This window comes from Aplidium turbinatum, chromosome 12 (genome assembly GCF_918807975.1).
Source record: "Aplidium turbinatum chromosome 12, kaAplTurb1.1, whole genome shotgun sequence".
In the NCBI taxonomy this organism is placed as follows: Eukaryota; Metazoa; Chordata; class Ascidiacea; order Aplousobranchia; family Polyclinidae; genus Aplidium; species Aplidium turbinatum.
In genome coordinates, this window is record NC_137483.1 from 24,994,319 (window position 1) to 25,020,312 (window position 25,994).

General features: G+C 37.5%; 1 protein-coding gene across 3 annotated transcripts in view; it reads left to right on the forward strand.

Moving 5' to 3' along the window:
* The first annotated feature begins 333 nt into the window (after positions 1–333).
* The window catches only part of LOC145780893 (ATP-sensitive inward rectifier potassium channel 12-like), a 59,581-nt gene continuing 33,920 nt past the window's right edge, over positions 334–25,994 (forward strand). For 2 of the 3 annotated variants that reach the window (XM_082592547.1, XM_082592550.1), the window contains exons 1-2: positions 334–452; positions 22,300–22,462. In XM_082592547.1, the coding sequence (XP_082448673.1) occupies positions 22,398–22,462 (65 nt within the window). In that variant the 5' untranslated portion in view covers positions 334–452; positions 22,300–22,397. Of the gene's footprint in view, positions 453–18,879; positions 18,896–22,299; positions 22,463–25,994 lie in introns of those variants that run through there. The other variant, XM_082592548.1, reaches the window with a different exon arrangement.

Below are 25,994 nucleotides of genomic sequence, written 5' to 3' on the forward strand. Positions count from 1 at the left end.
AGTTTCATCAAATAGCCTAATTTCATGATTTCAGTTGCCCAAATCAACACGATGTATTTGTGAAAATTAATAAAATTAGCTATATTGCAAATTTTGCCATTTGATTTGGGCAGTTTCACAAAACTATTAGAGACATATTTTGGTGGCTGCCCAAATTGGCATGATGCAGTTGGTTAAATGTATTTCGTACTACAATTTGATCACCATACATCAGTACGGGTGTGCCAAATGACAATTTTGCGGCACATTTCTTGTGCAAATAAGAGGCTGTACTTAGTTTGATAGGTAAAAGTTACTAAGTTATAGTTTTTCTTATTTCATGCAATTTTGTAGCTTTTTATATAGCAATTTTTGCCCTAATAATTTCAAGATTTTGCCCGAATTCGCGACGTTTTGAAACAACAGGGGGGGCGGCTGCCCCCCTGGCTCGTACGCCTATGGCTTGACATACGGTATGTTAACCACAAAATATACTTGTCAAAATCAACAATTTTGCTGTTCATTAAGAACATGTGAATTACAGTCAATTTTATTATTATTTTTATATTTATTAACTATGGTTTGACCTGTATTGTTTTTCGTTGTGATGGTCAGAAATAAAAACAAACTGAACTGATGTCCACTGCATTTTCATGAAAACCTGGATCACTTAAGTTGCCAGGATTGCCAGATATTAAAGCCTAAGCATGCATATCATAGACATCTTATTATAACTAGACCGCGCATCGTCACTTCTCTCGTTTAAGATTTTTGAAGAAAGCAGGTTCAGACGTCAGCCATTATTAGTGTACCTATTCCGCGCGTTTGCCAATGCTTTTGTAGGGACCCGTAATGAATTTTCATTGTTTTGAATTCAATTCAATTTATTTTTCCTTGTCAGAATGCAAAAGAAATGATATTGTGAAAAAGAAATACAGGAACAAAACCAACAAAAGGAAAAGGTGGCAAAACTATAATGGTTTAAGACGTGCATGAAAGGATCTAATATTGCGGTATATGAATCGATAAATATACAGCAGTTAAGCACGGCCACCAAACCTGACACTTTAAAACAAGTAGATGAATTAATTAGGAATCAGTCGCCTCCTCGTTCCTGAAACAACTGGAGCGCCAATTCTTAAAGCAATGAGAACACGACTGAACACAACTTAACTTTCTACAAAATGTAATTCTCCCATAATATTTGCGCTTCTTAAACAACTCAGTTGCTGTGAACAAATAATTGACAAAACAAATAGTTTTCTATGCAACAACACAACCGCAGCTTTTACCAGGATTCTGTTCAATAGTGATTGATGGCTTTCGATTTTCTCCGTTGTAGCAAAACGTTGCATTATGACGTAAATTCGTGTGATTTCATCAACAATAACTTTTAAAGAAATAGCTTCAGTTTCAAGTTGCTGTGAAATAACAACTAATAAGCATCTCCGCAATTCACCTCTAAGACGAAATCTTTATATGATTTCACCTTTGCTGTTCTACAATCGCAAACATATTGTTGGAATTTGTTAATTTTAAAATACGTAATTGCTTGCTTTTTCTTTTATTTTGAAAGTGCTTTATATACCTCCGCACAAACAAGTTTTACATATAATATAGTAGGCCTATAGTATAGTATGACAATTACGATAATTCTTACGTTTCAAATTCAAAAATCTATTCATTCTAAAAAAACGCTAGTTCAAAAATTGGTGTTTCAAATTCTGGGGTTAATAAAATTTCAATAAAAACCTTAAACCCCTGGACTTTAGATATTTGAACTGAGTTCACACACTTTACCTGTTCAACCCAGCTTCTTTAGTTTAAAGATAGAAGTGGACTTTTTAAACCTTCTTTCAGTGTTGTATATATTTGTGAGGAAACTGAATTATGCATTAAACGGTTACTAACTACCACAGCTGAGAGATTACCTCTTCGTCCAGGCATTGTGGAAGCTATTGCGGTAGCTGTGCTTGGAAATATAAATCATTCAAAGATGTTTACTAATCTCACGGATTATGTGTTTGAATGCACTGTTACCGATAATCATATTTTTACGCTAGTCAAAACTGTGTCCAAATGTTATTTAAAAATTAGGTTTTACCACATTGGTAAGGAAACCTACAAGCAAATACAAGGCAAATTGGTTCGTAAAACGCTTAACAAAACAGTACTTTTCAAACACCAATAAACCACATTCCTTTCGACATCACATCAGTATTGGTGAATATTTAATTTGTTTTGATTTTGTTGAGCTATACATTAAAGCCGCTATAATATAGCGTATCATTCGCAAGTAGAGATGTAAAAAAACGGTTTTTTTTGTTTTTAAAAAAAACGAGCTCGTTTTTGTTGTTTTTTATCGTTTCTTTTTGTTTTTTATTCGTTTTTTTTGTTTTTTTTACCTATTTTTTTATTAAATGTCACAATATGCAGCAATTAGGGTAAACTCATTGCAATAGCGTCTCTTTCAACAAAAAAATAGTCTCATAACTCGTATAACATCTTTCAAATGAGACAATATGTCTCTCAAGTCTCAACACACCAGCCATAAAGGTTTCTCATCGTCTCAAATAGTAACACAGTGTCCTATGGTTGGCACATCTCAAGTATTGTCTGTAATTTGGTTCAGCCAGTTGTTAAATGCAGTACCACACTCGTGTACAGTTTCGAAGCCACCTGGGATTTTGGTTAATGGGCATGTTACGTTAGGACCAGGTGGTCAGGGTCCTGTTTCTCTACTTCACAAAGGCACTTTTGACCAGCACACCACACCATTACCAGTACAACGTCAAGAGATTGTTCCAGTTGATGTGCATTTGGTGCAAACGTGATGAAAATCACACAAGCGGTTCTCGAGTTATATGTGAAATAACCTTAGCCACTAAGTGGCTTTATAGATAAGGAGCAATAGAAAAACGGCCATATCTCAAGAACCGCTCAACATATTTACATAAGTTTTAGCTCTACCCCCATGTTTTATGGGGTGGGCTATCTGTTTATGAATATTAAAACAAGTTTTGGCTACTACTTTTTGAGCTAAAAAGAAATTAACCTCTTGTCGTTACGCACTAATAAAACCATGGTGCGTAAATTTAAAAAAAAAATAATTGGGTAGAAGAAAGATTGATGACAAGTTTGGCAAAAGCAGTGTAGTGCTAAAGTCCCAACTTTTAGCCCAAATCACATTTAAATGTAGTGAAAGATGGAAACGTTTTGATGTTTTTTTATTTTCCCTGAAGAGATTCAATAATCCTTTGTGACGTCATAGTCATGTTTGTTTTCCCTTAATCACACCATTGTGCTGTCATAGACATGTTTAAAAAAAGTATGGTTATTGGTTGCACTTAATCCATCCAATTTGAACTAGTTTGCAGAACTTTGAGACTTTAGCACTTTTTTTGTTTTTGCCTAACTTTTCGTCAATCTTTCCTCTGCCCAATAAAAAAAATTAAAGTTTGCATCATGGTTTTATTAGTGCGTAACGACAAGAGGTCAATTTCTTTTTATCTCAAAAACAGTAGGCCTAGTTCTCAAATAAAATAAGTTTTCATCTTTGATGTTTGTTTTGTATCTTTATCCTGCATTGTGGGAATATGGGTAAAACTTTATTCTTGTCAGGAAAAGCATTATAAAGCATTTATTCACTATGTGAACACTGAGCACTGAGCAGTGCTGAAAAACTCCACTTTAAAGGAAAATTTCTTCATTCAAGGTTGGTAGAATGGTAGTTACTAGCAATAGTCAACATGGGTGGTGGGCATTTGAAAGGAACATTAACCTAAACCTTTTCTGACAAATGCACTAACTTTTGACAGCTAAAAATATCAGTGATAAGGTCTCTTGCATTATATGTCCCAAATAATCTGCAAGAAGCATCAATGACGAAGTGTCCAATCCAAGATCTTACAACACACGCAAAGAATACTTCTGTTTCAACATTTATAAAGCATATACATCGTTGGCAAGCTATCAGTTACAAAACATGTTTAAACAAGCTATTGGCAATAGCTTGCATTAGTAAATTACCACGTCCACAAACAAGGTAAATGTGTGTACTGAATACTGCCACCTTGTTTTGTCAAAATTTCGTCAACCTATTGAGTGTGTACAAGAATAACCAGTACCACAGTATACTAACATCATAGGCTAACTTCCATAAAAGGAAAAAGAAATTAACTCATCTACATTATGTCATGTATCAAATTTCATTAATTCAATGTTTGTCAGGTCTACTGCCACAAACATGCCAGAGAATGAAGAAGAAAGCGAAATAACATAGGTCCTCATTGGACTATGCAAGAACATATGCTGCCAAACACAAACACTTAGGAATTTCAGCACACCAATAAAACTATTTTTAGTAATTTAATATTTTTGAAGAGCACTATAATGAAACTAAGCTGTAAATTGCAAAAAAATTGCAACTTTTTCAGAAAAATATGAAAAAAAATAAAAAAACCCAAAAAACGAGTGTTTTTTTTGGCTCAAGTTTTTTTTGAAAAAAACACGTTTTTTTAAAAAAAAAACGGTTCGTTTTTTTTGCATTTACATCTCTATTCGCAAGCCTTAAAGCAGCCGGCGGCCATCGCGGCCATGGCCGCTAAGTAGTGCTTGAATGGCCGCCGGTGCTACCTCCTCCGTCGGCCAAGTTTGGCCGCCGGTTTCTTCTAGCCAATTATTTAATTTCGCAATAAAATGATCGTGGATTAAATGTCGAAAATATGTAGTATCAAAGAGTGACGCAGAATCAGGTCAGCGCATCATAGTCACTACTGCTGTATTGAATATATCCAGCTGCGATCACCAGCGTTGTAAGTTTTGTTTGCAATTCCCGATGTTTATTTTAACGAAGTGTTAATCCGAAGTGCTAATTTACATCGGCTGGCAATATTGTCGTTTTTATATCGATTCAATGTTGTCGGATATTGCATCGTTGTTAAAAAGAGGAACTAGGTTAGTTGACATCCGTGGGTAAAACACGTGTCTTCATGTTCATAGTTGAGAACGCTGTGGGTTAGTGACTTCACACCCTCAATGGTGACATCATAACGGAATAAATGGTCAGGTTTTATGAAAGGCGGTATGCAGTTGAAACAGTTTACTGAGCTGCGAGCAGTTAAAACAATTTAGAGTCGTTAGATGGTCCCGCAAAACCAGATTACAATCCCGATAAAGCATTTAATGCGTGGTACAACGATTCTATTGCAGGACGTCGTCCAGACTTCAACAACGTTAAGTGATCATTTTAACATTGTTGCAAGTTTAATGCTATTTACTTGTGCTATCGTTATTGTATTTTGGCCTCCAAGCACGCAGATTTGGCCGCCAAGAAGGAGCTCTCGGTAGGCCACGATGGCTGCCGGAAAAAAACACGAGTTTTAAGGCCTGATTCGCTTAGGTTTGATGTAATAAACTGTTTGTTGCTATTTTTACAATAGGCTAATCATCAGCTCAGCTGTAACGCCAAATTAAATAAGAGTTCTGCTGAACTGCTGGAAATGATGAATTCAGTGTATCATAGCCTATACGTGCTCTCGCATCGCAGTGTTTTTGCTTTATATTATAGACTGTACCGGTATGTATAATTCTGTGCAATTTAACACATGCTTTTATTCATTTCATAGATGAATAAAACCTTTATTACACCAAAGTTCTAAATTATAGTTAACAAGTTAGTTTTCTGCAGAAGCGCAACCAGCTCAGAAATGTTATCGTTAACAGCGCAGCTTTCACGCGAGTTTGAGACACTAACAATGGCCGACGCCTTTTTTCAATTTCTTCAATCGAAATACGAGAAGCGCAGTCTAGTTATAACAAGATGTCTGTGATGCATATCTTTGAAAATTGGCATCTTAATACCAAATTGGTAACCCTGCCTGACCGAGGCCTCCAAAAACGCTGCTCCTCAATGAAACAACTATGATACAAATTAGGTAAAAATCTTGAACATGATACAATTTTTACATAAAAAATTATATTATATTTTTAAAAAAAAGTAGCCCAATTGGGCGCCAGCCAAAAAAATGCGCCCAACGCGAATATTTGGCGCCTGGAGAAATCAAAAGTAGCCCAATTGGGCGTAAAAGCGCCCAATCTGGCAACCCTATCAGCTTCATAAAATTGTAGGCCTATGCGAGATTTTCCAACAAATAGTAATCATGAAAATCAGTGGACACTACCTCAGAGATTGTGAGTAATATTGCGTTTTAGACAATATATTTGCAAACGACAAATTTGGGGAAAATTTGAAAAATTTGGGCAAATTTTGTTCGCCCCTCAAAATGTTTTACTCTCCTACGGCTATGACTTCAGGGCTCTCACTTTCAAGAAAATTCAACTCTATTTTGAAATTTTAAAGACTTTTAACACTCACTAACGCCATTGGCTGTCATTTTTGTACATTATGCATGCAAATGATCGTGTATTTACGATACTAGTGTTTTTTTTTGTGAATCTAGTGTTTTTTTCCCCGTCTAATCTAGTACTTTTCCATGACAAGAGACTGGCAACATTCATATACGCTTTAGTTAGGACTAGGTTTAGATGTAGATTAGAATCAGTAACAGTATAGGCTGCCTTTTCTTGTTGGCGAGAAAACTATGTTCTATTGCAAAAAATGCTTTCTTTATCAGGTTTAGTAGCCTCAGTTGATATATCATCTTATTTATTAGCAAGTTCTGCAGTAACCCTTTACACAGAATGTATTTTATAATGCACCAATATGATATATACCGTACCGTATGCATTATAAAAACAGCAGATTAAAGTAGCCAATTGAGAAAGCTTACCGTACCGTAATTTAGTTTTGAAAGCAACCTGATCTATTTCAAAGTTGGGCAGATGTTTATGAAAAATACTGGCTTCAAATTTTTAATTTCAGGTAGTCTCATTATCAAATTGGTCTATTAAGCTGTAATAGGTTGACACAACTAAACGGCCTGTGGATTTTTGTAACGAATGACGTTTTAATTGATTTTAAAAAAATACAATGCAAAATTTTGTCTCAAGGCTCAATTTTGTTCCTTGTAATGTTGGGTGACAAGGATGAAAATGTCCATGATCGTCCAGCAGTGAATAAAATACTTTAGTTTTGTGTTACTCTACAACAAACAAGCAGTTGGACGACCATATGACTATAAAATGCCCACATGGTTATTTAGAGCTCTAAAAAGGGCCATTTCTGCCTGATAGGGTTTTCAGATCCTCAAAAGATCTCTGTTAATGGCACCACAACCCTCAAACTTGATTTGACAGAAACAAAGTTTCCAAGTATTACAAATAATCATGTTTTATAAAAATATTCTGATTGGTTTGGATGTCAGAAGCATTCAAAAATTGAAAAAAAACACTTTTACGGGGCAAAATATTAGGATTTTAGTGACCCATCTAATAGGCCTACCCATGCATCCAGAAATGTTGTTTTTTATTGTTGAATTGTATATATAGTACCGGTAGCCTATAGTTTATAATGACCTAGAATAGCATTATTAGTTTTCCAAATTACATTTTGCAATAGAAGTTGTGATGCACTGAAAATAGCAAAATTTGCTATACACTACTAAGCTGCGCCCTTTTAGGGCAAATTTTTAATTTCAATCGGGGGGATATCTAAATATCTGTGTATGCCTGAAAAATGAAGGCATGCAAAAAAAAAATTTTTTTTTGTTAATGTTTAGACCCTGCTGTCGGCTCCGGAACATTTGCAGGTTACCGGAATTTTGAAATCTTCATAAAATCTTAATCTTTTGTGCTAGGTAGGGCATGTTGGTATTCATTTTTATTGTTTTTGGATAATTAATCCATTTATTAAGTTTACAGACAAATTTAGACATGTTTTAAAATTTTAATTTTTGCAACAATGACGAATTTTCTTGCATTTTATGTAAATTTTTGTGGTTTTTGAAGGTTATGATAGTAGCAAGTTGGATTTACTGGTTCTGGTACATTCTGAAGCAATATAAATAGACTCATTAGTTAAACATTTCAACAGAAACAATGGCTAAGGAAGTCCAGATGAAAAAATAGTATTATTATTCTTATTTATGTAACAATTTACATCACAGGCATGTAAGTAATCTAAGTACCGTATGCTGTTTCTCACCCATTAACTTGATTCCAATTATACCTTCCAGGAAACTACAAAATATACCTACCTGACTCCTTCTTTTGAATGTATTGTAATAGCTGAGTGTAAAAATGTCATAACGATCTTCAATAAAGGATAGTCCTTTAGAAATAGAAAAGTATGAGTCACTGAAAACATCCAAACTTCCGCTTCGTTTGAATGTACTCAGACATTTTCTCTATCTCCGCACATTTCAATTTATGAATTCCACAACATCTAGTCAACTGCACAATCAAGTCTACGAAGACATCATCAATATATATTCATCTGCATCTATAGCAGCCACAAACTGCAAGAAGACCATCATAGACCAAGTAAAAGAGCTTGAAACCAAAAGAAAGACTGTGAACAAAAACAAGAATAACCAGCAGATTCTTAGGTTCAATAAGTTAGAGTTAACCAACGCGAGTGACACAGTGGGCCAATTTTTTTCTTGATTAAACTTTCTGGAAGATTTCCACTAGTGGTCGCCTTGCCCAGCTTATGCAGGTGCTTTGCATCATTTGAGAGATTCTGCTAACTTGAACCGAAATTTCAGGATATTTTGGTATATATATTATTTAGTGGTTCAAATAGTAGGGGCTCCATTTCTCATACATTTTTGGCAAGCATTTTTCCGATTGGGCCATTAAAACTGTTTGGCCCTGAAGTTGATCCATCAATGTGTTCAAAAAGTTTGCGAAGTGATAACTCGCAGTGGTGAAGTAAGCGAACTACATGCTGACAAGGTCTTCCTATACTTCTTTCGATATGGGCCATTGAACCATCCTTCCAGCTTGTATTAGAGTTTGTACCATCTCCTCAAATAACACATACATATGGGTCAGATGCATCAATTTTGTACCTGTAGTTTCCAGAACGGAGAAAAAATTCAGAATGCTTGGTGCCATAAAATTTTGATTTAAAAGTCTTGAGATACTTCTCTACCAACTAAATCAAAAGACTGCCCCCAAAAAATATCATGTTTTTATACTGAAAATTAAATATCAGTGTGAGTATATATACCTATTTTATCAGTTTCTAGCAGGTTTACTGCAGTTGTGCGATAATGTACCTAAATATTCTGATACTTCAGCCAAAGTCATGTATTGTTTGACCTCAAGGTGGTAATAAATCATATGCCAGCAATAGTAATAGCAATACTTTTTTCATATGGAGCCATTGCCAATCAAATATGCGTAAAAAGCACCTCACAATCACAGCTAAATTAAAATTTAACAACTTTAACTGTATCTATGTTCTCTAAGATCAAAAATAGGTTACAGAATGCTTCAACAGGTATCATTTCCTATGAGCAACTTTTATAGTAACATTACATGTAAAAATAACTGTACAAAGGAGTGCTTACTGGTTTTACAAAAAAAAAGAAAAAAAAAAAGTTCTGGAGACTACAGTGTTCTGGAGACTACAGACAAATTCAATAAGAAAGAAATTCCTAATCTTTTATTTATTCCGAGTCCTCTCTATGAAATCCTGCTAAGTGAGCATACTAGTCCATCACATACTGGAAGAATGTTTGCCATTTTAAACAGGGAAGCATACATTTTTTGTTAAAGTTTGTTCTGGAGACTACACAATTTTGGAGCCAGGCTAAATAGCTTCCATAGAAGAGTGAACTATTATCACACTTTTTAGTAAATCTGTTTTCTTGTTTTGTAGGTTTGTTTATATATAAATTTGCATCATTTTACACCCAAACAGGAGCACAGAGTAGGCATTGGTAGAGTAGTACCATGGGTCGTTCTGGAGACTACAACATAGTGGAGCCAAAATTGCAGATTTGTAAAATTGAGAAAAATACAAGGCCAAAATTGTAAAGCCAGTGTCATTTCAACATTAAAATGTAGCTAAAGCTGCACAGTGTTAAATAAAAGTCAGTTTAGCACTGCAGTATTTGCCTGTGAAAAATCACAAGGGAATTACAGAAGTAAAAACGTGAAAAATCCAAAAAAAGTGGGCAATTTTGTGATAAATCCAAAATTTTTGCTAAGAAGTTAACAATTTCCATTGAAAATTAGCATTACATAGGGGGGGCACATATCTAAACTGTAACTTAAAGCCTAAAAAAGTAGACTGAAACCTTAAGAAATACCAAAACTGCAAAAATGCGTTCTGGAGACTACAGGGTACAAAATTGATGCATCTGACCCATATGTTAGATATGTTAATTTTCATTGAGGTGAAATGATCCACGACACCTTCAGCAACACATTTTCCTGTAGAATACAAATTTTAAAGTTAAGACTTCCTAAAAAAAATTTATTGAACTTAAGAATCTACTGGTTATTCTTGTTTTTGTTCACAGTCTTTCTTTTGGTTTCAAGCTCTTTTATTTGGTCTATGATGGTCTTCTTGCAGTTTGTGGCTGCTATAGATGCAGGTGAATATATGTTGATGATGTTTTCATAGAGTTAATTGTGCAGTTGACTAGATGTTGTGGAATTCATAAATTGAAATGTGCGGAGATAGAGAAAATGTCTGAGTACATTCAAATGAAGCGGAAGTTCGGATGTTTTCAGTGACTCATACTTTTTTATTTCTAAATTCTAAAGGATCATCCTTTATTGAAGATCGTTATGCCATTCTTACCTTCAGCTATTACAATACATTCAAAAGAAGGAGTCAGGTAGGTATATTTCGTAGTATTCTGGAAGGTAAAATCGGAATCAAGTTAATGGGTGGAGAAACAGCATATAGTCAAGTGGGGTAAAAAAAAATTTTTTTCAGAAAGGTTGTCCTAGATTTTTTAGCTTATCAAGTATGACCACTAAAGTTGGTCACAATATGCAGACCATGTATGTCTATCATCCCCCAATGAAATTTTTTAAATCCATTAACTGGTTTGGAAATTATGCCCAAAATACCTGAATTTTTTTTTACCCCAGCTTTGGGGTAAAAAAAATTTTCATGGGGTAAAAAAAAACACCTGTTAGTATAGCAGCTTCTTCTTCTTTATTATTATAATATTGATTTCATATGTTTTGCTATTGATTTCATATGCAATATAAATGATTCTCCACCAGAGGAAAGAAGCTTTGTGTAACTCATAAATCAAGGACTGTGAGAGATGCTGAACCCATACTCAGAACTGACCGGATGGGTCATGATGATGATGTAAACGATTTTGCCCACAATTTTTGTATGCACTTTTTATTAAAATAAACATTGTGAAATCGCAAAGTCTCATTACTGTAATAAAAACAGCAGCAAGACAAAAAATTGTGTCTAGTATACTTATGCACGCCATCCTGAATTTTATCTGCAGCTCTGGTTTGAACAAGCAAGTGGGCGATTAAATTTCGCGGATCGTGAATCCTAAAAAGTCAACCTGCAGTTTGTGAATGAACATACAACTAAAAAACAACAGACAGGAAATAAAACAACAGTTTGTGTATGTCTGATTGTATGTGTTGTGCACTATCAATCAATGGATCGCTCTGTACTCTCAATCTGCGCTATTGATCGACTAACCCGCAACACTAATCTTAACCTCGGACCCCCAACTCCAGAAAACATCAATTGATTGTGCATAACACATGCAATCATGCATACATTGGCACTGATGCATCCAGAAGTTTGTTTTTGTATTTTTTGGTGATATACTGCTTGGCAGTTGACATAACACCAATACAAAGCCAAAACATTCCATAAAATGCACTGTTTTTTTTTACCCCAAATCAACGAATTTTATTGGGGTAAAAAAAAACACCTCAATAATAATTTACACAAACATTTGGAGGCCCCAGTCTTTGTTGCATCTAGTAGCCTCACAACATAGTACTCACAATATAACATTAAAACATTCATACTACTTATCACTAAAATTTAGCAAAAACCTTTAATAAACTCCTCCGAACCTTTTTGTGCACCCTTCGCTGGCAATATTTACTCTATTTAACATAGCTCTTCTTTGTCAAATCCAATCTTTTTCCTCTACCCCTCAAAGTAATCTCCAAAGACCACTTAAACAGACACCAAAAAAGTTGAGTGAATATCTACTCATTTTAGATGTGAGATGGTAAGTGTTTTTTTTTACCCCAATAACCCCACTATTTTTTTTTACCCCACTTGACTATACATACTTACATGTCTGTGATGTAATTTGTTATGTATACATAAATAAGAATTATAATACTATTTTTTCATCTGGACTTCCTTAGCCATTGTTTTTGTTAAAATGTTTAACTAATGAGTCTATTTATATTGCTTCAGAATGTACCGGAACCAGTAAATCCAACTTGCTGCTATCATAACCTTCAGAAACCACAAAAATTTACATAAAATGCAAGAAAATATGTCATTGTTGCAAAAATTAAAATTTTAAAACATGTCTAAATTTGTCTGTAAACTTAATAAATGGATTAATTATCCAAAAACAATAGAAATGAATACCAACATGCCCTACCTCGCACAAAAGATTAAGATTTTATGAAGATTTCAAAATTCCGGTAACCTGCAAATGTTCCGGGGCCGACAGCAGGGTCTAAACATTAACGAAAAAAAAATTTTTTTTGCATGCTTTCATTTTTCAGGCATACACAGATATTTAGATATCCCCCCAATTGAAATTAGAAATTTGCCCCAAAAGGGCGCAGCTTAATACACTACCCCCACAAGTCAAAAATGAGGGTGGTTCTCGAAATTTAAATGACCGCCATGGACAAACCCTTTGAGATATTGATCTAAAACTTGGGATTCTTTCATTTGGTAGTCTAAGGCATATTATGACAACTTTTCACCAAATCTGAGAGGTATCATATTCGAGATATCTTTATATTGCCTGTTTTCATGTGAAATGACCCTATTTCTCGTTTTTTCAGGCTCGATGTGGACCCGGTAGAGTTTATCCAAATTTGGTAACATTTTACACAATTGATTTTTTCCATAGGTAGCACAACTTTAATATACTGCCATGAGAAAATTTTTTCATGAGGGGGGCTTGATGCACTATAATGTGCGCTTGAGCAACGTATTTCAAGCACTGCTCAGCATTCAGCAGCACGTAATAGATGGAATTATTCAGACAGACAACACTTGAGCCAGTGCAGGCCTCGAAATTCACGGCGGTCATATCTGCCGTCACAGCATGTGATGTCCGCGGGAAGTACAGTACCATCTAGATCGGTCATATTTGTCCGCCGAGAAATAACGCAGGAACTAGCGATACAAATCGTCATTGTCATAGCACAAACAATTGTTGCAAGAATATAATTTCTGCGCAATTAGAAAATGTGAATACTGTATCCCTTAGCTTCCATTCAAGAAGGAAAACTTTCAATTTTTACGTTGCTTCAATGATTGGTGACATTGAATCAGCGTAACAAAGGCGAATTCTTCACCAAGAATCGATGGGAATACCGGTACTTCTACACTAATCACGCGCAACTTAGTTCAAGTTTTACGTCACAATGTCTGGCTTGATCTCCCAGTAATATTGATAAGGCAAGGTTGGTTACAAAATTAGACTATACGAGTAGGCTATATTACAGCAAGATGCTGCAAAATTTGTTAAGTTTTGGTCTTACAGTAAGAAAGAATACGTCCAGAAAAAATTCACTTTCGCTCACAAAACACGCAAAAATAAACCTTAAGAAAAAAGCCTAATAAACTTTGCACAGCAGAAAATAGTAGCGTTAGTGTAGAAGCTTTCTGACTCGTGTTCAGAGCATTGTGATGCAAGAAGCCACACGACCTCGTTCGGTGGAAGTTAATCAGTTATGTGCCCTGTTCAGCAGCTACAGGTCGCTTTGACTTTTCATGTGCCCGTCGTTGGTCTGATGAAAGCCTTTCAGAGTGACTTTTGCTGAAATTTTAAAAAGCCTTCTAAACCGTAGCTATATATAGTTTTCAAATGGCGAAGAATTATCAAGATAAAGTGATTAAACATGACGATCGACGCTAAAACTGGTGTGTCCTCCGTGAGACTTAATTTGTCCACCAAGATAGCTGCTCAGACCGGACACGTTTGTCCGCCGTCAACAAAAACGAATTTTGAGGCCTGCAGTGGTATTTTTACTCTGTCAAATTTTTTAACCATGCCTGTGTCAGTTGTTTAAGCCTCTTCAAGTATGCAAAACTGCCAGGATTAACCTTTCCAAGACGCTTTCTCAGTTTCAAGATAAAGATTTCTACAATCAATGAAATATATATAATCAATGATAATGTTGTTAAAAAGCGAAGCTCAATCTATTACCGTACGGTATATACCGGTAACCTAAAAATCTAATTAGTTTGATGACACTGGCCAACAAAAAAAAATTTTTTTTCGAGTGCCGAAGATATTTTAATGGTTTCTGTGCAATTTTGGGCCACTGAATCCGAAAATAACATCAGTTTCTTTGAATTGGCTCTAGTTTTTGAGATATCAATATTTTCAAATTTTGGCTAGATGATCAAGATAAGCCATGGGCACCTCATACTGTCTGTAAAGCATGTGTAGAAAGCCTGACTAAAGTGGACTAAAGGTACACTTAAAAATCTTAAATTTGGTGTACCAATGGTTTGGACAGAACCAAAAAGCCATTTCAATGACTGCTAACTTCTGTTTGGTAGACCTACAGGAGTTCAAGAAAAGCACTACTTGGAATTAGCCTACCCAGATTTAGAATCTGCTTGACGACCTATGCCTCACTGTATGGAAGAGCCTGTGCCTGAATTTAGTGATTTCCTTGACATAGCCATGGGATATGATGAGTTTCATGAAGAGGTGGAAAGCTCTGTAGTAAGTGACAGCGGTGGAAGTGTGTTTGAAAGTAGTTCAGCTATTCCAGAGACATTCAAACAGGAAGAGCTAAGTGATCTCAACCTATCTAAATAAGCAGCAGAAATTTTGGCATCCAGACTCAAAGACAAAAACGGTTTTGGAACCGGAGTATCCATAATATTTTACTGTGCGAGAGAAAAAAAAATGCTTCCGTATTTTTGCCAGCAAGATGAAGTTGTTTACTGCAAAGAAATCGCAGGGCTTCTGCTGTAAATGAGAGTAGGCTACCACAATATAGAGTTCAAGAGTGGCGCTTGATCACAGACAGTTCGAAAAGAAGTTTGAAGTGTGTATTGTTACATAACGGTAACAGATATGCATCTCTTCTAATTGGCCATTCAACAAAACTAAAAGAAGGGTAGACTACAATAATATTAAAACGATATCACAGAAACTGGATTATGACTCTCGCCAATGATTAATTAGTGTAGACTTGAAAATGGTAATTTTTTGCTTAGCCAGCAAAGCGGCTATACTAAATATCCATGTTTCATCTGCTTGTGGGATAGCCAAGCTCGTAATAATCACTAGGTGAAAAAAGGATGGCCACCTACAGATTCCATGAGAGTTGGTGAAGCTAACATCATCAATAAGCCTTTAGTTGCCAGAGAGAAATTCATTTTACCACTCCACATCAAACTTGGTTTGATGAAGCAGTTTGTGAAAGCCTTGCCTATCACTGGCGACTGATTCGATTATATTTGGATTGGTTGGTTGGTTTTGAATCTTTATCCTCGGACTGACAAAGCCTAATTGATAAGGTTACTCCTGGTAGTTTCGCATACTTGTGGAGGTTCTTGACGCAAGGTCGGTTACCGAGATTGGCAGAGTGAAGTTTTCCGATTGTGGAATGTGGAAGTCTTGTTGCCGGAGAATTATTCCTTCCATTAGGTGCCGTTGAATGGAGAGCAGTCCTTAGAATGTGTTGCTCAAGCGCACACCCCGAGTGTCGAACCAGCGTCGCATGATCTTGAGCCGGGCGCACAATATTTGCAGAGCATTTCCTGCTTTGACCATCAAAGAGCTGAATGCAGGCATTTTTGATGGCCCTCAGATCCGCAAATTCATAAAAGATGTACGTTTTGTGCAGTAGGGTGTTGCGTTTTTCAAAAAAATTTTTAATCTCTTTTTGGAAATATGATTTTCTGACCGGAAATGGCGTGAAACGACACGAGAAGAAAAAAATTTTGAAAAATTTTATGTTTTAGGTGTCCCACGCTCACCCTGAAAATTTTGCATTTTACCGCAAATGAACATATTTTCAAACGCATGCAATTTCTACATTTTACATCATAACGGCACCATGTTGGGTATCGTTTTGATCAGAATTTTATGAAGAACATCACTAAACTATCAAAAGTTAATTTTCTGCAAGAATGTAAAAATTGAAAATTTGGCCTGGTGTAATATTTTGACAAAAATCCATTCGAAAAAGGTGGAAAAATTGGAAAATTAGACACAAAATGTTTTGAAACATACGGTATACACAATACTACAATAGTCTTATCAGTTAAATGCCAAACAGTGTCAAAACTAATTGTCAAAGATCATTGGGCTTCAATCATCCTTGAAAATCACCATCCAAAACTTTGAAGCTATCCAACTCTTGTATCATGGGCCAATCTAATTGATGTTTGCTGGTACACCTTCTCTTTTTCTTTGAAGTGTCAAAACTGTGTCGTGGTCATCGTGTGAGCGTCTGGGGCCGAAGGTCTATCCTTTTACCACCCCAGATTCACGATGTTCCCAGACTACACTGGAAGGCTACTAGAGAGCAGCCAGTCTTTGGTTTCATCATCCAGACCTTCCACTCCGTTAGGTGGCTTGAAGATGGAGCAGTCATTGATGATGTGGTCTGCGGTCTGTTCCTCGGCACCACATTCACAGGAGGAGGAAGAGGCCATTCCCCATTGGTGCATGGTTGAGTGGAAAAGCCCGACGCCCGTACGGAGACGGTTGAGGTGCACCCATGCCTGTCTTGATAGTGTTAGGCCGATGGGGCGTGTGTCGGCGTCGGGGATGAACGAATAGAGTCTGGAGGCGGTTGACTTCCATTCAGAACTCCATTTATGGTCCGCCCAAGCAGTCGCAGAGATGTCTTGTACATCAGCTGTGTTGATAAGAAGTTGAGCGGCTGGCACGAATGGGTGTCTTGATTTCAGTCGACGGTGGTGCTCGTTTGGGAGAGCAGAGATCTTGTGGTGGAGAAGGTGGTTAGGCTCCAGTGCCCGTCGACCGAGGGACAGAGTGGCTTCTTCGCGACGAAGCTCAGTGGGTTGGATGCCAGCGAGAATGGGGAGATTGTCCAGCGGTGTGGGACGCAGGTCGCAGGCATCTGGTCACTGTGCGCAGGGCGCTGTTTATGGCAGTGAGCACTGCAGCACCAAACAGGTGCACAGTACTCTGCTGAAGAGTAGACAAGGGCTAGGGCTGCTATACGCAAAGTGTCAGCCCTTGCCCCCCAGCTAGAGCCTGCCAGGCGCTTGAATAGCGCAGTGCGGGATGTGAGTTTCTTGCGCAGTGACACCAAATGGTGGCGGTATGTGAGCGATCTGTCCAGTGTCACCCCAAGATATCTTGGTTCGGGGCAGAAGGACAGAGATTTTCCGTTGTTCTGGACGTGTAGCTCACGATCAGCTTCCCGATTATGGAGGTGGAAAGCTGCTGCCACAGTTTTGGTTTTGCTGAATTTCAGTCGCCAGTTCTGGAGATAGGCAGAGAGCTCATGTCCTGGCTCAAGGTGTCTTCTAGATTTTCCCACGACTTTGTGGAGTGGAGAATTGCCAGGTCGTCCGCATAAGCATATTTTGCGGAGACCATAGTTGGCAGGTCGTGGGTGTAGATGTTGAAATGAAGTGGAGCTAGGACTGATCCCTGCTGTGGGACGCCGTTTTTCAGGCAAGGTTTGTTTGCTCTCCTTGTTTGTTACTAGGCCAGCCTAATGATTGGGTGAATGGGTGTCCTTCAAAAACAACCAGATGGCGAATGAGAGGCTGATTGGCAATCACCAGATGTTTGAATAACCGAAAGGTTGAAGACAGAAACGATGCAATGTCAGGCGACAAAATAAAAGAAACTGATGACAAAATACGAGCTTATGTCACATCAATATGTTCAGATATCACACAGTTTTGACACTTCAAAGAAAAAGAGAAGGTGTACCAGCAAATATCAGTTAGATTGGCCCATGACACAAGAGTTGGATAGCTTCAAAGTTTTGGATGAGATGGTGATTTTCAAGGATGATTGACAAGCCCAATGAGCTTTGACACTTAGTTTTGACACTGTTTGGCATTTAACTGATAAGACTATTGTAGTAACCATATGTTGCAAAACATTTTGTGTCTAATTTTCCAATTTTTCCACCTTTTTCGAATAGATTTTTGTCAAAATATTACGCCAGGCCAAATTTTCAATTTTTACATTCTTGCAGAAAATTAACTTTTGATAGTTTAGTGATGTTCTCCATAAAATTCTGATCAAAATGATATCCAACATGGTGTGGTTATGATGTAAAATGTAGAAATTGCATGCGTTTGAAAATATGTTCATTTGCGGCAAAATGCAAAATTTTCAGGGTGAGTGTGGGACACCTAAACCTTAAAATTTTTCGAAAAAATTTGTTTGGTGTCGTTTTACGCCATTTCCGGTCAGAAAATCATAGTTTCAACATAGGTTGTAAAATTTGCAACACCTTATTGTGCAGTCTATGACAGACAAGGAGTCTGCTGCATGGCAATTGTTTGTTTTAATCACACAGAAATTCCTTGGAAGCAAAAAAGATGAAAATTACCAAGAATTGGTAGAAGATATGATTTCCAAGTTCAAAGATTTAGGTGTGAAGATGAGTATCAAGGTTCACTATCTCTTCAGCCACTTATATCATTTTCCTGCAAATCTCGGTGACCTAAGTGAAGAGCATGGAGAAAGGTTCCACCAGGACATTAAGGTCATAGAAGAGCAGGTGGAATCAGTAGCGTATTTAGGCGGGAGGATAAAGGGCGATGGCCCCCCCTAATGATCAGGTAAAAAATTAATACAAATTTTTCAAAAAAAAAAGTTGGAGCACAAGACATAATTGCTTGGATGATTCATCCTAGCGCGGGGGGTATACTTTTTGCGATGTAATTTGTCAATAATATTTTGAGTTTCCAAATCAGCTTCTAGTTTAATCTTGATTACAAGAAAGTGACCTCTTTACCAAAATTGTATCTTGATTACAATAAGTTAAAAATATTTAATTAAGCAATATTTAATTAACCAAGCAGTCACAGTCTAGAATGCGTAAATTGGACATCATCAACAATGAAAAAACTCACTACCTTCCAAAATTACATCATTACTATCAAAAGTGCATGACCAACAAAAGGTTACTTGATCACACAAAAATAGAAGATCTTCTAACTATGACAAAACTACATCCAATTGCAGCAATAATAAAATCAAAAGTTTTAAAACTGTTCGGCCACACTAAAAGATCACAATTCGGAATCAGCAAAGTTTGCACAGAAGGCAAAGTAGAAGGAAAAAGAAAACGTGGCAGACAACCAAAACGATGGCAAGATAACATTCAATCATGGACCGGACTCCACTTGACGAGTTGGCTCAAAATCGCCACTCTTGGAAGCAAATAAGCCATGTTGATGCGCAATCTGCAGCAGGCGGCGATAACGACTGATGATGAGCAGTCACTAGTATATACACTGCATACAGTGGCTGCTCGTCTAATGGTGCTGTGGTGCTGCAACACCACAAATTTTGGGCTTTTGAATAGTAGACTTTTTCACCAACTTTTTGGCAAGGCTTGTTCAATTTTTAGAGAAATCCGAATGTCCCGGAGAACACATAGATAACAACATCGACCTAACATTGCAGCTAAAACTGCGGAGATCTATTTCAAACGAACAGTTTTTCTTCCTTTTCTTGACAATTGCATGGCACAAATTCACGAGAGATTCAATCCGGGACTTTGATTCAACGATCACTGCTCACTAGCTTTTAAAGTCAGCACATTTCTGCCTTCATTAAAACAATGAAAACTATTAATACTACAAAAAGTGCTCAATGCCAAGCAAAATTTCTGCCTTCATTGATTTATGAAGATGAGGACAGCCCGATCGACAAGATTTTCGACTTTTACCATGAAATGCTGGATGTTGATTGTTGAACCAAGCCATTGATTTGCAGCTACTATTGAATTGCAAAGATGGAGAGCTGAAAAGCTGCTGAACAACTCGGCACTTATCTGATTATCCATAAATTACTTCGAATATTTGCTATGCTTCCAGTTACAACTGCCTCGAGCTATGTTTCAGTTCACTAAAGTACCTGGAAAATTATTACCGCACGATCATGACCAAGCCACGTTTGGATGATGGTCTAGCTCAGATGTATTTGAACAAGGATATTGTACTCGAGTATGATGCAGTTATTGATATATTTACCAAGCGCAGCCATCACACTGTAAATTGTCATGGCGAATCGCCGAGAATGTTCAAAAGGTGTTTGAGATCGGCAGGACTAACGTATTGTTTATGTTTTGAAGAGTTTATCTTTTGTAAAGAAAGGGGCGTTCTTCCCGGCTATCAGCACAAGGCTGAGCACTCACTAGTACAGCGAGCAGTTGCGATTCGCTAACCATAACGGTGTAGCTTCCACGCTAGCCATTCAGACCATCCAATCAACAATATGTTTCTCGGCAGTCGATTTGTAGCAAGAATTGACAGCGATAGACACCGTGTTTCGCCCATGAGGCTGGGCTTGTCAGTATCGCACCACTAATTCTGCCACAAAGGTATTCGACTACCGCTTTACCAGTCAGTTTACTGACTGTCAGTTTACTGACTGTCAGTTTACTAACTTTTGTTGGCTCTTTTTTTTCCACGAAGATAAAAGTTAAACTGACTGGTAAAGCGGTGTTCGAATACCTTTGTGGCAGAATTAGTGATGCGATACTGACGAGCCCAGCCTCATGGGCGAAACACGGTGTCTATCGCTGTCAATTCTTGCTACAAATCGGCTGCCGAGAAACATGTTTATCTTTTGTTGGTTCATTGATGGGAACAGTAACTTATTTCTGCGGATTTGCTCTTGATTTCCCCCATATTTGACGGTTTCAGCTAACCCCCCCCCCCTATCTGACGCATCATATGACATTTTGGTATACCCCCCTATTTAAAGAGTCAAACAAGTCTACTTTTAACCCAAGTAGAAAAATTTCGAACCAATTATTTAACAGCCATTTTCACCAAATTTGAGCTTTTTGTGCACTACCGTTGAGATTACCCCATGTGTACTACTCCCAGACCCTTATTGGCCCCCATCCGCCGAGTCAGTCGCCACGCGGCTGACTGACACAATGTCTTGCCCCCCCCCCAACAAACTTTCTAAATACGCCACTGGGTGGGATGCCCACATGATGTCTGACTACCGCTGAAGTCTCCAACTGGACTGTTTGGCCACATCACATTCCAGAAAGTCTTGCTAAAGAAAATTTGTAAACATCGACTAATCTTTTCGCATCATATGATTGATTAGCCTAATGTGCTTTAACAATTTACATGATGTAGGCTACTTCGATTGTTACTAAAAGTAGTGTTTGTGCTTTGACGCCACCTGTTTTTGCAAACCAAAATCTGTTATTTAGGCTACTGCTAATATTGTTTAATTTTTTGAGTTTTTGCTTCATTTTCACATAAAACATCATTTGCCTAGGCTCTCTGCAATAACAATTGTCATATTTCACAGACTCGCATCAAAAATACATTACGGTACTTTTAGTTTTTTAGGTTTACATTACAGTAGGTTTTACATTAATTCGACATCTAGCAACGTTGAGTTATCATAAAATAACGTTAATTGCTCAACCAAAAACTAACAAATTATTAGCTCCCTGTGAGAAGATTGCCTCGATTTACGTATGAGCTATCATAATTTCGGCAAAATTGGGACACTGCGAGCAACACAAAGTATTTTTGATGAAGAACTAGTCAGAATCGGTATCATCAGATGCTGTATTAGCTGGACGAGATAACGGAAAGCGAGGCGAAATAAGGAGTAGATGCTTACAATAATTTGACGTCTACTGGCGTTAAATCAATGCAAATGGGGTGATATTTCTATAAAAGATTTAATTCTAACAGCTGGGCACGAGTCTAAGCGCCAGCGAAGTAGGAAGTAACTCAAATAAAACATCCAGCAATAGTAAGATTGAATCAACATCCTAGTCTGGTGTAGTCTTAGAAATTAGTTCTTTTTGTAATCTTGTTTTCCTTACAAGCGCTCGTGTGGCTTCGGCATGTTTATTGCCGACGCCAATGCGCCATTCATGTATCTGCGTCGGCAATTGCCGACGCTAATTTCGAAGACTGAAACGTTATTCTGTACTTCCGAGATGCTAATGGATTTACGGCAATTTGTCACTTCACAGCAACATCAGAAAAATTTATAATGACAAAGTGTTGGACATTGCAAGAGAAGTGCTGAGTTTTACATGGAATCGTTTTATTTGGTTGGAACAAACTTCAGATGAAAACGACGTTTGCTTCCGAAAACGTCATAGTAAAACTTTCGAGAGATCCTCAAGTGAACAAGTAAGATTAGCCAACACTATACGTCTTTTGCTAATTAATATAGCATTGTTAATTTAATTTCTTAATGTCAATAATTAGGGTGATGTAATGTAGACTAAGGTATTTGATCTATCCGAGTGTCCGGTCAACGCCACTGCATCCAACAGTACAACAGGCATTAGTGCGATAATCGTTTGATTCACTAACACCAAAATTAATTAGAATTTTTCTTGCTTAACGCCCTCGTAGCACAGACTATTTTTTTAATTGTTTCAATGTTTGCAGATGATAAATCAATCTACAACTCGTTGTCTGTTGCTTTGTTTCATGTTTAAATAACTTCATTGTATCAACTATCAGAGCAAAACAAAATCTTGTTAATGGATAGGAAAAGGTTTGGAAAGCCATAAAAACACTGCACTGTATAATATAATTATTTTACGTTTTAACTGGCATAGTTTGTGCCTCAAACAAAATCTTGACTTTATTTTGCCTTTGCTTCATTTTTTTTGGCGAAAATATATCGAATCGGAGTCGATATTCTGGATCGTTATAATTATTGTAGAATATATTCAAATCCTCAACTGTTCGAAAATGCGTCAATATTTGCGTCAATACTGAATATCTGTATTTTCCGCACGCTTTTGCGCATGCATGTAGTCACGCGCACAACTCGAAATGACCACTTTGCGATGTTTTACGATAAAACGAAGATCAGAAATGTGTTTGTGCCTGTTTTGCAACAGTTTCAACTAGAGATGTACTGATACCAATATTTTTATCGGCATCGTTGCTGATACCGATCATCGGCGTCGATTACGCGGGGACAGGGCAAGGGGACGCATCCTCGGGTTTGAGATATAAAGGGGGTGAGATATGTCTAGGCCACCTCGGTTTGTTGCCAACCTTATGTCCCTGTTTTATGCGACCACTAAGGTTTGAGATCGACTAAAACAAAATCATGCGCAAGTCATGTTTCAGATTATACGAATATACTGACTGGGTTCTTTTTCGAAGTGAGATATTGAAGGTGATGACTGAGTTTCAATTGCTGCCTTTATTTGAAAAACATTTCAAAAAAAGTTTGACGTATTGTTGGCTGATATAATTCGTGCTAGTAAAATTAATTATTTTATTGTTTGACTTCCTGTAGCCTACGTAAATAATAGTAAGAATATACTGTATACATCGCAAATTTGCGTTGCTCCAAGGCTAAGCGCTTTACCAAGCTGACTGTCACAAGCAGAGGTGGTCTTTAATCCCCAGCTACCAAATGCAGGCCTCGAAATTCGTTTTTGTTGACGGCGGACAAACGTGTCCGGTCTGAGCAGCTAACTCAGCGGACAAATTAAGTCTCACGGCGGACACACCAGTTTTAACGTCGATCGTCATGTTTAATCACTTTATCTTGATAATTCTTCGCCATTTGAGAACTATAGCTATGGTTAAGGCCTTAAAATTTCAGAGAAGTCACTCTGAAAGGCTTTCATCAGACCAACGACGTGCACTTCAAGAGTCAAAACGCCGTGTAGCTGCTTAATACGCCGCATAACTGATTAAATTCCACCTACGAGGTCGTGTGGCTTCTTGCGTCACAATGCTCTGAACACAAGTCGGAAAAATTTTACACTAACGCCTTAATTTTCGGCTGTGCCAAGTTTCACTAGGTTTTTTTTCTTTGGGTTTATTTTTGCGTGTCATGTGAACGAAAGTTAATTTTCCCTGGGCCTTTTCTTTCTTACTGTAATACCAAAACTTAACAAATTTGCTGCATCTTGCTGTAATAGCCTACTGGTATGATCTAATTTTGTAACCAACCTTTCCTTATCAATATTACTTGGAGATCAAAGCCAGACATTGTGACGTAAGACTTGAACTAAGTTGCGCGTGATTAGTGTAAAAGTACTGGTACTCCCATGGATTCTTAGCGAAGAATTCACCTTTGTAACACTGATTCAATGTCATCAATCGTTGAAGCAACGTCAAAATCGAAAGTTTTCCTGCTTGAATGGAAGCTAAGGGATACAGTATTCACATTTTCTAGATGCGCGCTAGAATGCGCGCGAAATTATATTCTTGCAACAATTGTTCGTGCTATGCAATGACGATTTGTATCGCTAGTTCCTGTGTTATTTCTCGGCGGACAAATATGACCGATCTAGATGGTACTGCCCGCGGACATCACATGCTGTGACGTAAATTTCGAGGCCTGCAAACGTTTCCCATTCTACATTGTTGAAAAGCGGCTGGGCGTTGAAACGAAAATGGAAACATTTGTTGCCTGGGTCGTTGTACTTGATTTATTTACCGATTGCCTTGTTTTTGTTAACAATGGTTTAATTTTTGTCACGCCATCAGCTCTATTTATACTTTAACACTTTCCGCTTTCATCCTTTGCATTGTGTCGTCCGCAATGGTATGACGTCACCGTGTGAAACGCTGATGCAAGATGTTTCAGACTGCTTATTGTACGTTCACAAACTTCTTTTCTGCGTCACACTGGCAGCATTGTAGCGCTTCAGGCGAATAGATTGTTGATGGTGGTGATCCTGTGAAGCCCTCGGCTTATTTGTGATCGCTATCATCCTGTGCGCAGTTCAAGGAACTTGTTGAAATTACTTAAATGACTAGAACGATGCTATCCATTTTAATGTGTAGTTTATTCTAAGCTATATATGGGAAAAGTAAACATCTCTGCCGCTGTCTGGGCGCACCATACAGGGAAAACCGAATGGAAGTCAAGTACCACCAGACTCCTTTTGTTCATCCCCGGCGCCGACACACAACCCATCGGCCTGTGCCCTTCCGAGACCGCCCTGGGTGCGCCTCAGCAGGGAAAATGGCATCTTGTTTGGTAATTATGGAGTGCTGTATAACAAACCGCAGACCTCATGGTCAACGATTGCACTTTCAAGGTCTATGTCTTTGATGATGAAACCAAAACTACAAAAACTTGATTGTTTTTTTGTAAACTACACTAGTTTAGCCTGGTACAGGGAACCGTAGTGATGTCATTTAACTTCTTACAAAAACAGTTTTGAACTTCTGATTGCCTTGTTTAAATTGTATTACTTTGATAGTAAACTGTGCAGTGGTCCATTTTGAGTTAATGACCGAGAGTTTGTATGTATATGATTCATGTAGTATCTGCTTCCATTCAAGTTACTTTTTTAATTAATTGCACCTGATGTTATGTTGCAACTGTCTACTTCACATGTTTGGTTGTTCTTAGCAATATCGTTTCATGCTTTGCCTGGTGATCACCATCAGTTGTGCCAGATTAGCTGATCAGAAGAACATAGGATGCTTTGAAGTTAGCCCCCTGATGGACTTTCTTAATCAACTTAATAAGTACTAGCATTAGATTTTGAGACCTCAGTGCTGATTGGATTCAACGACCGAAGTTGTGGTGAAGTATTCTACAATTTTATTTTGAAAGCAACATTTCCACAATCCACAATTGATTTCAAGTCATGTGAAAGTGTAATTTTATCCTGGCGCAACGTTATAACCTGTTACCAGTTGTCATAAAAATATCAATTGGCTTGTCATC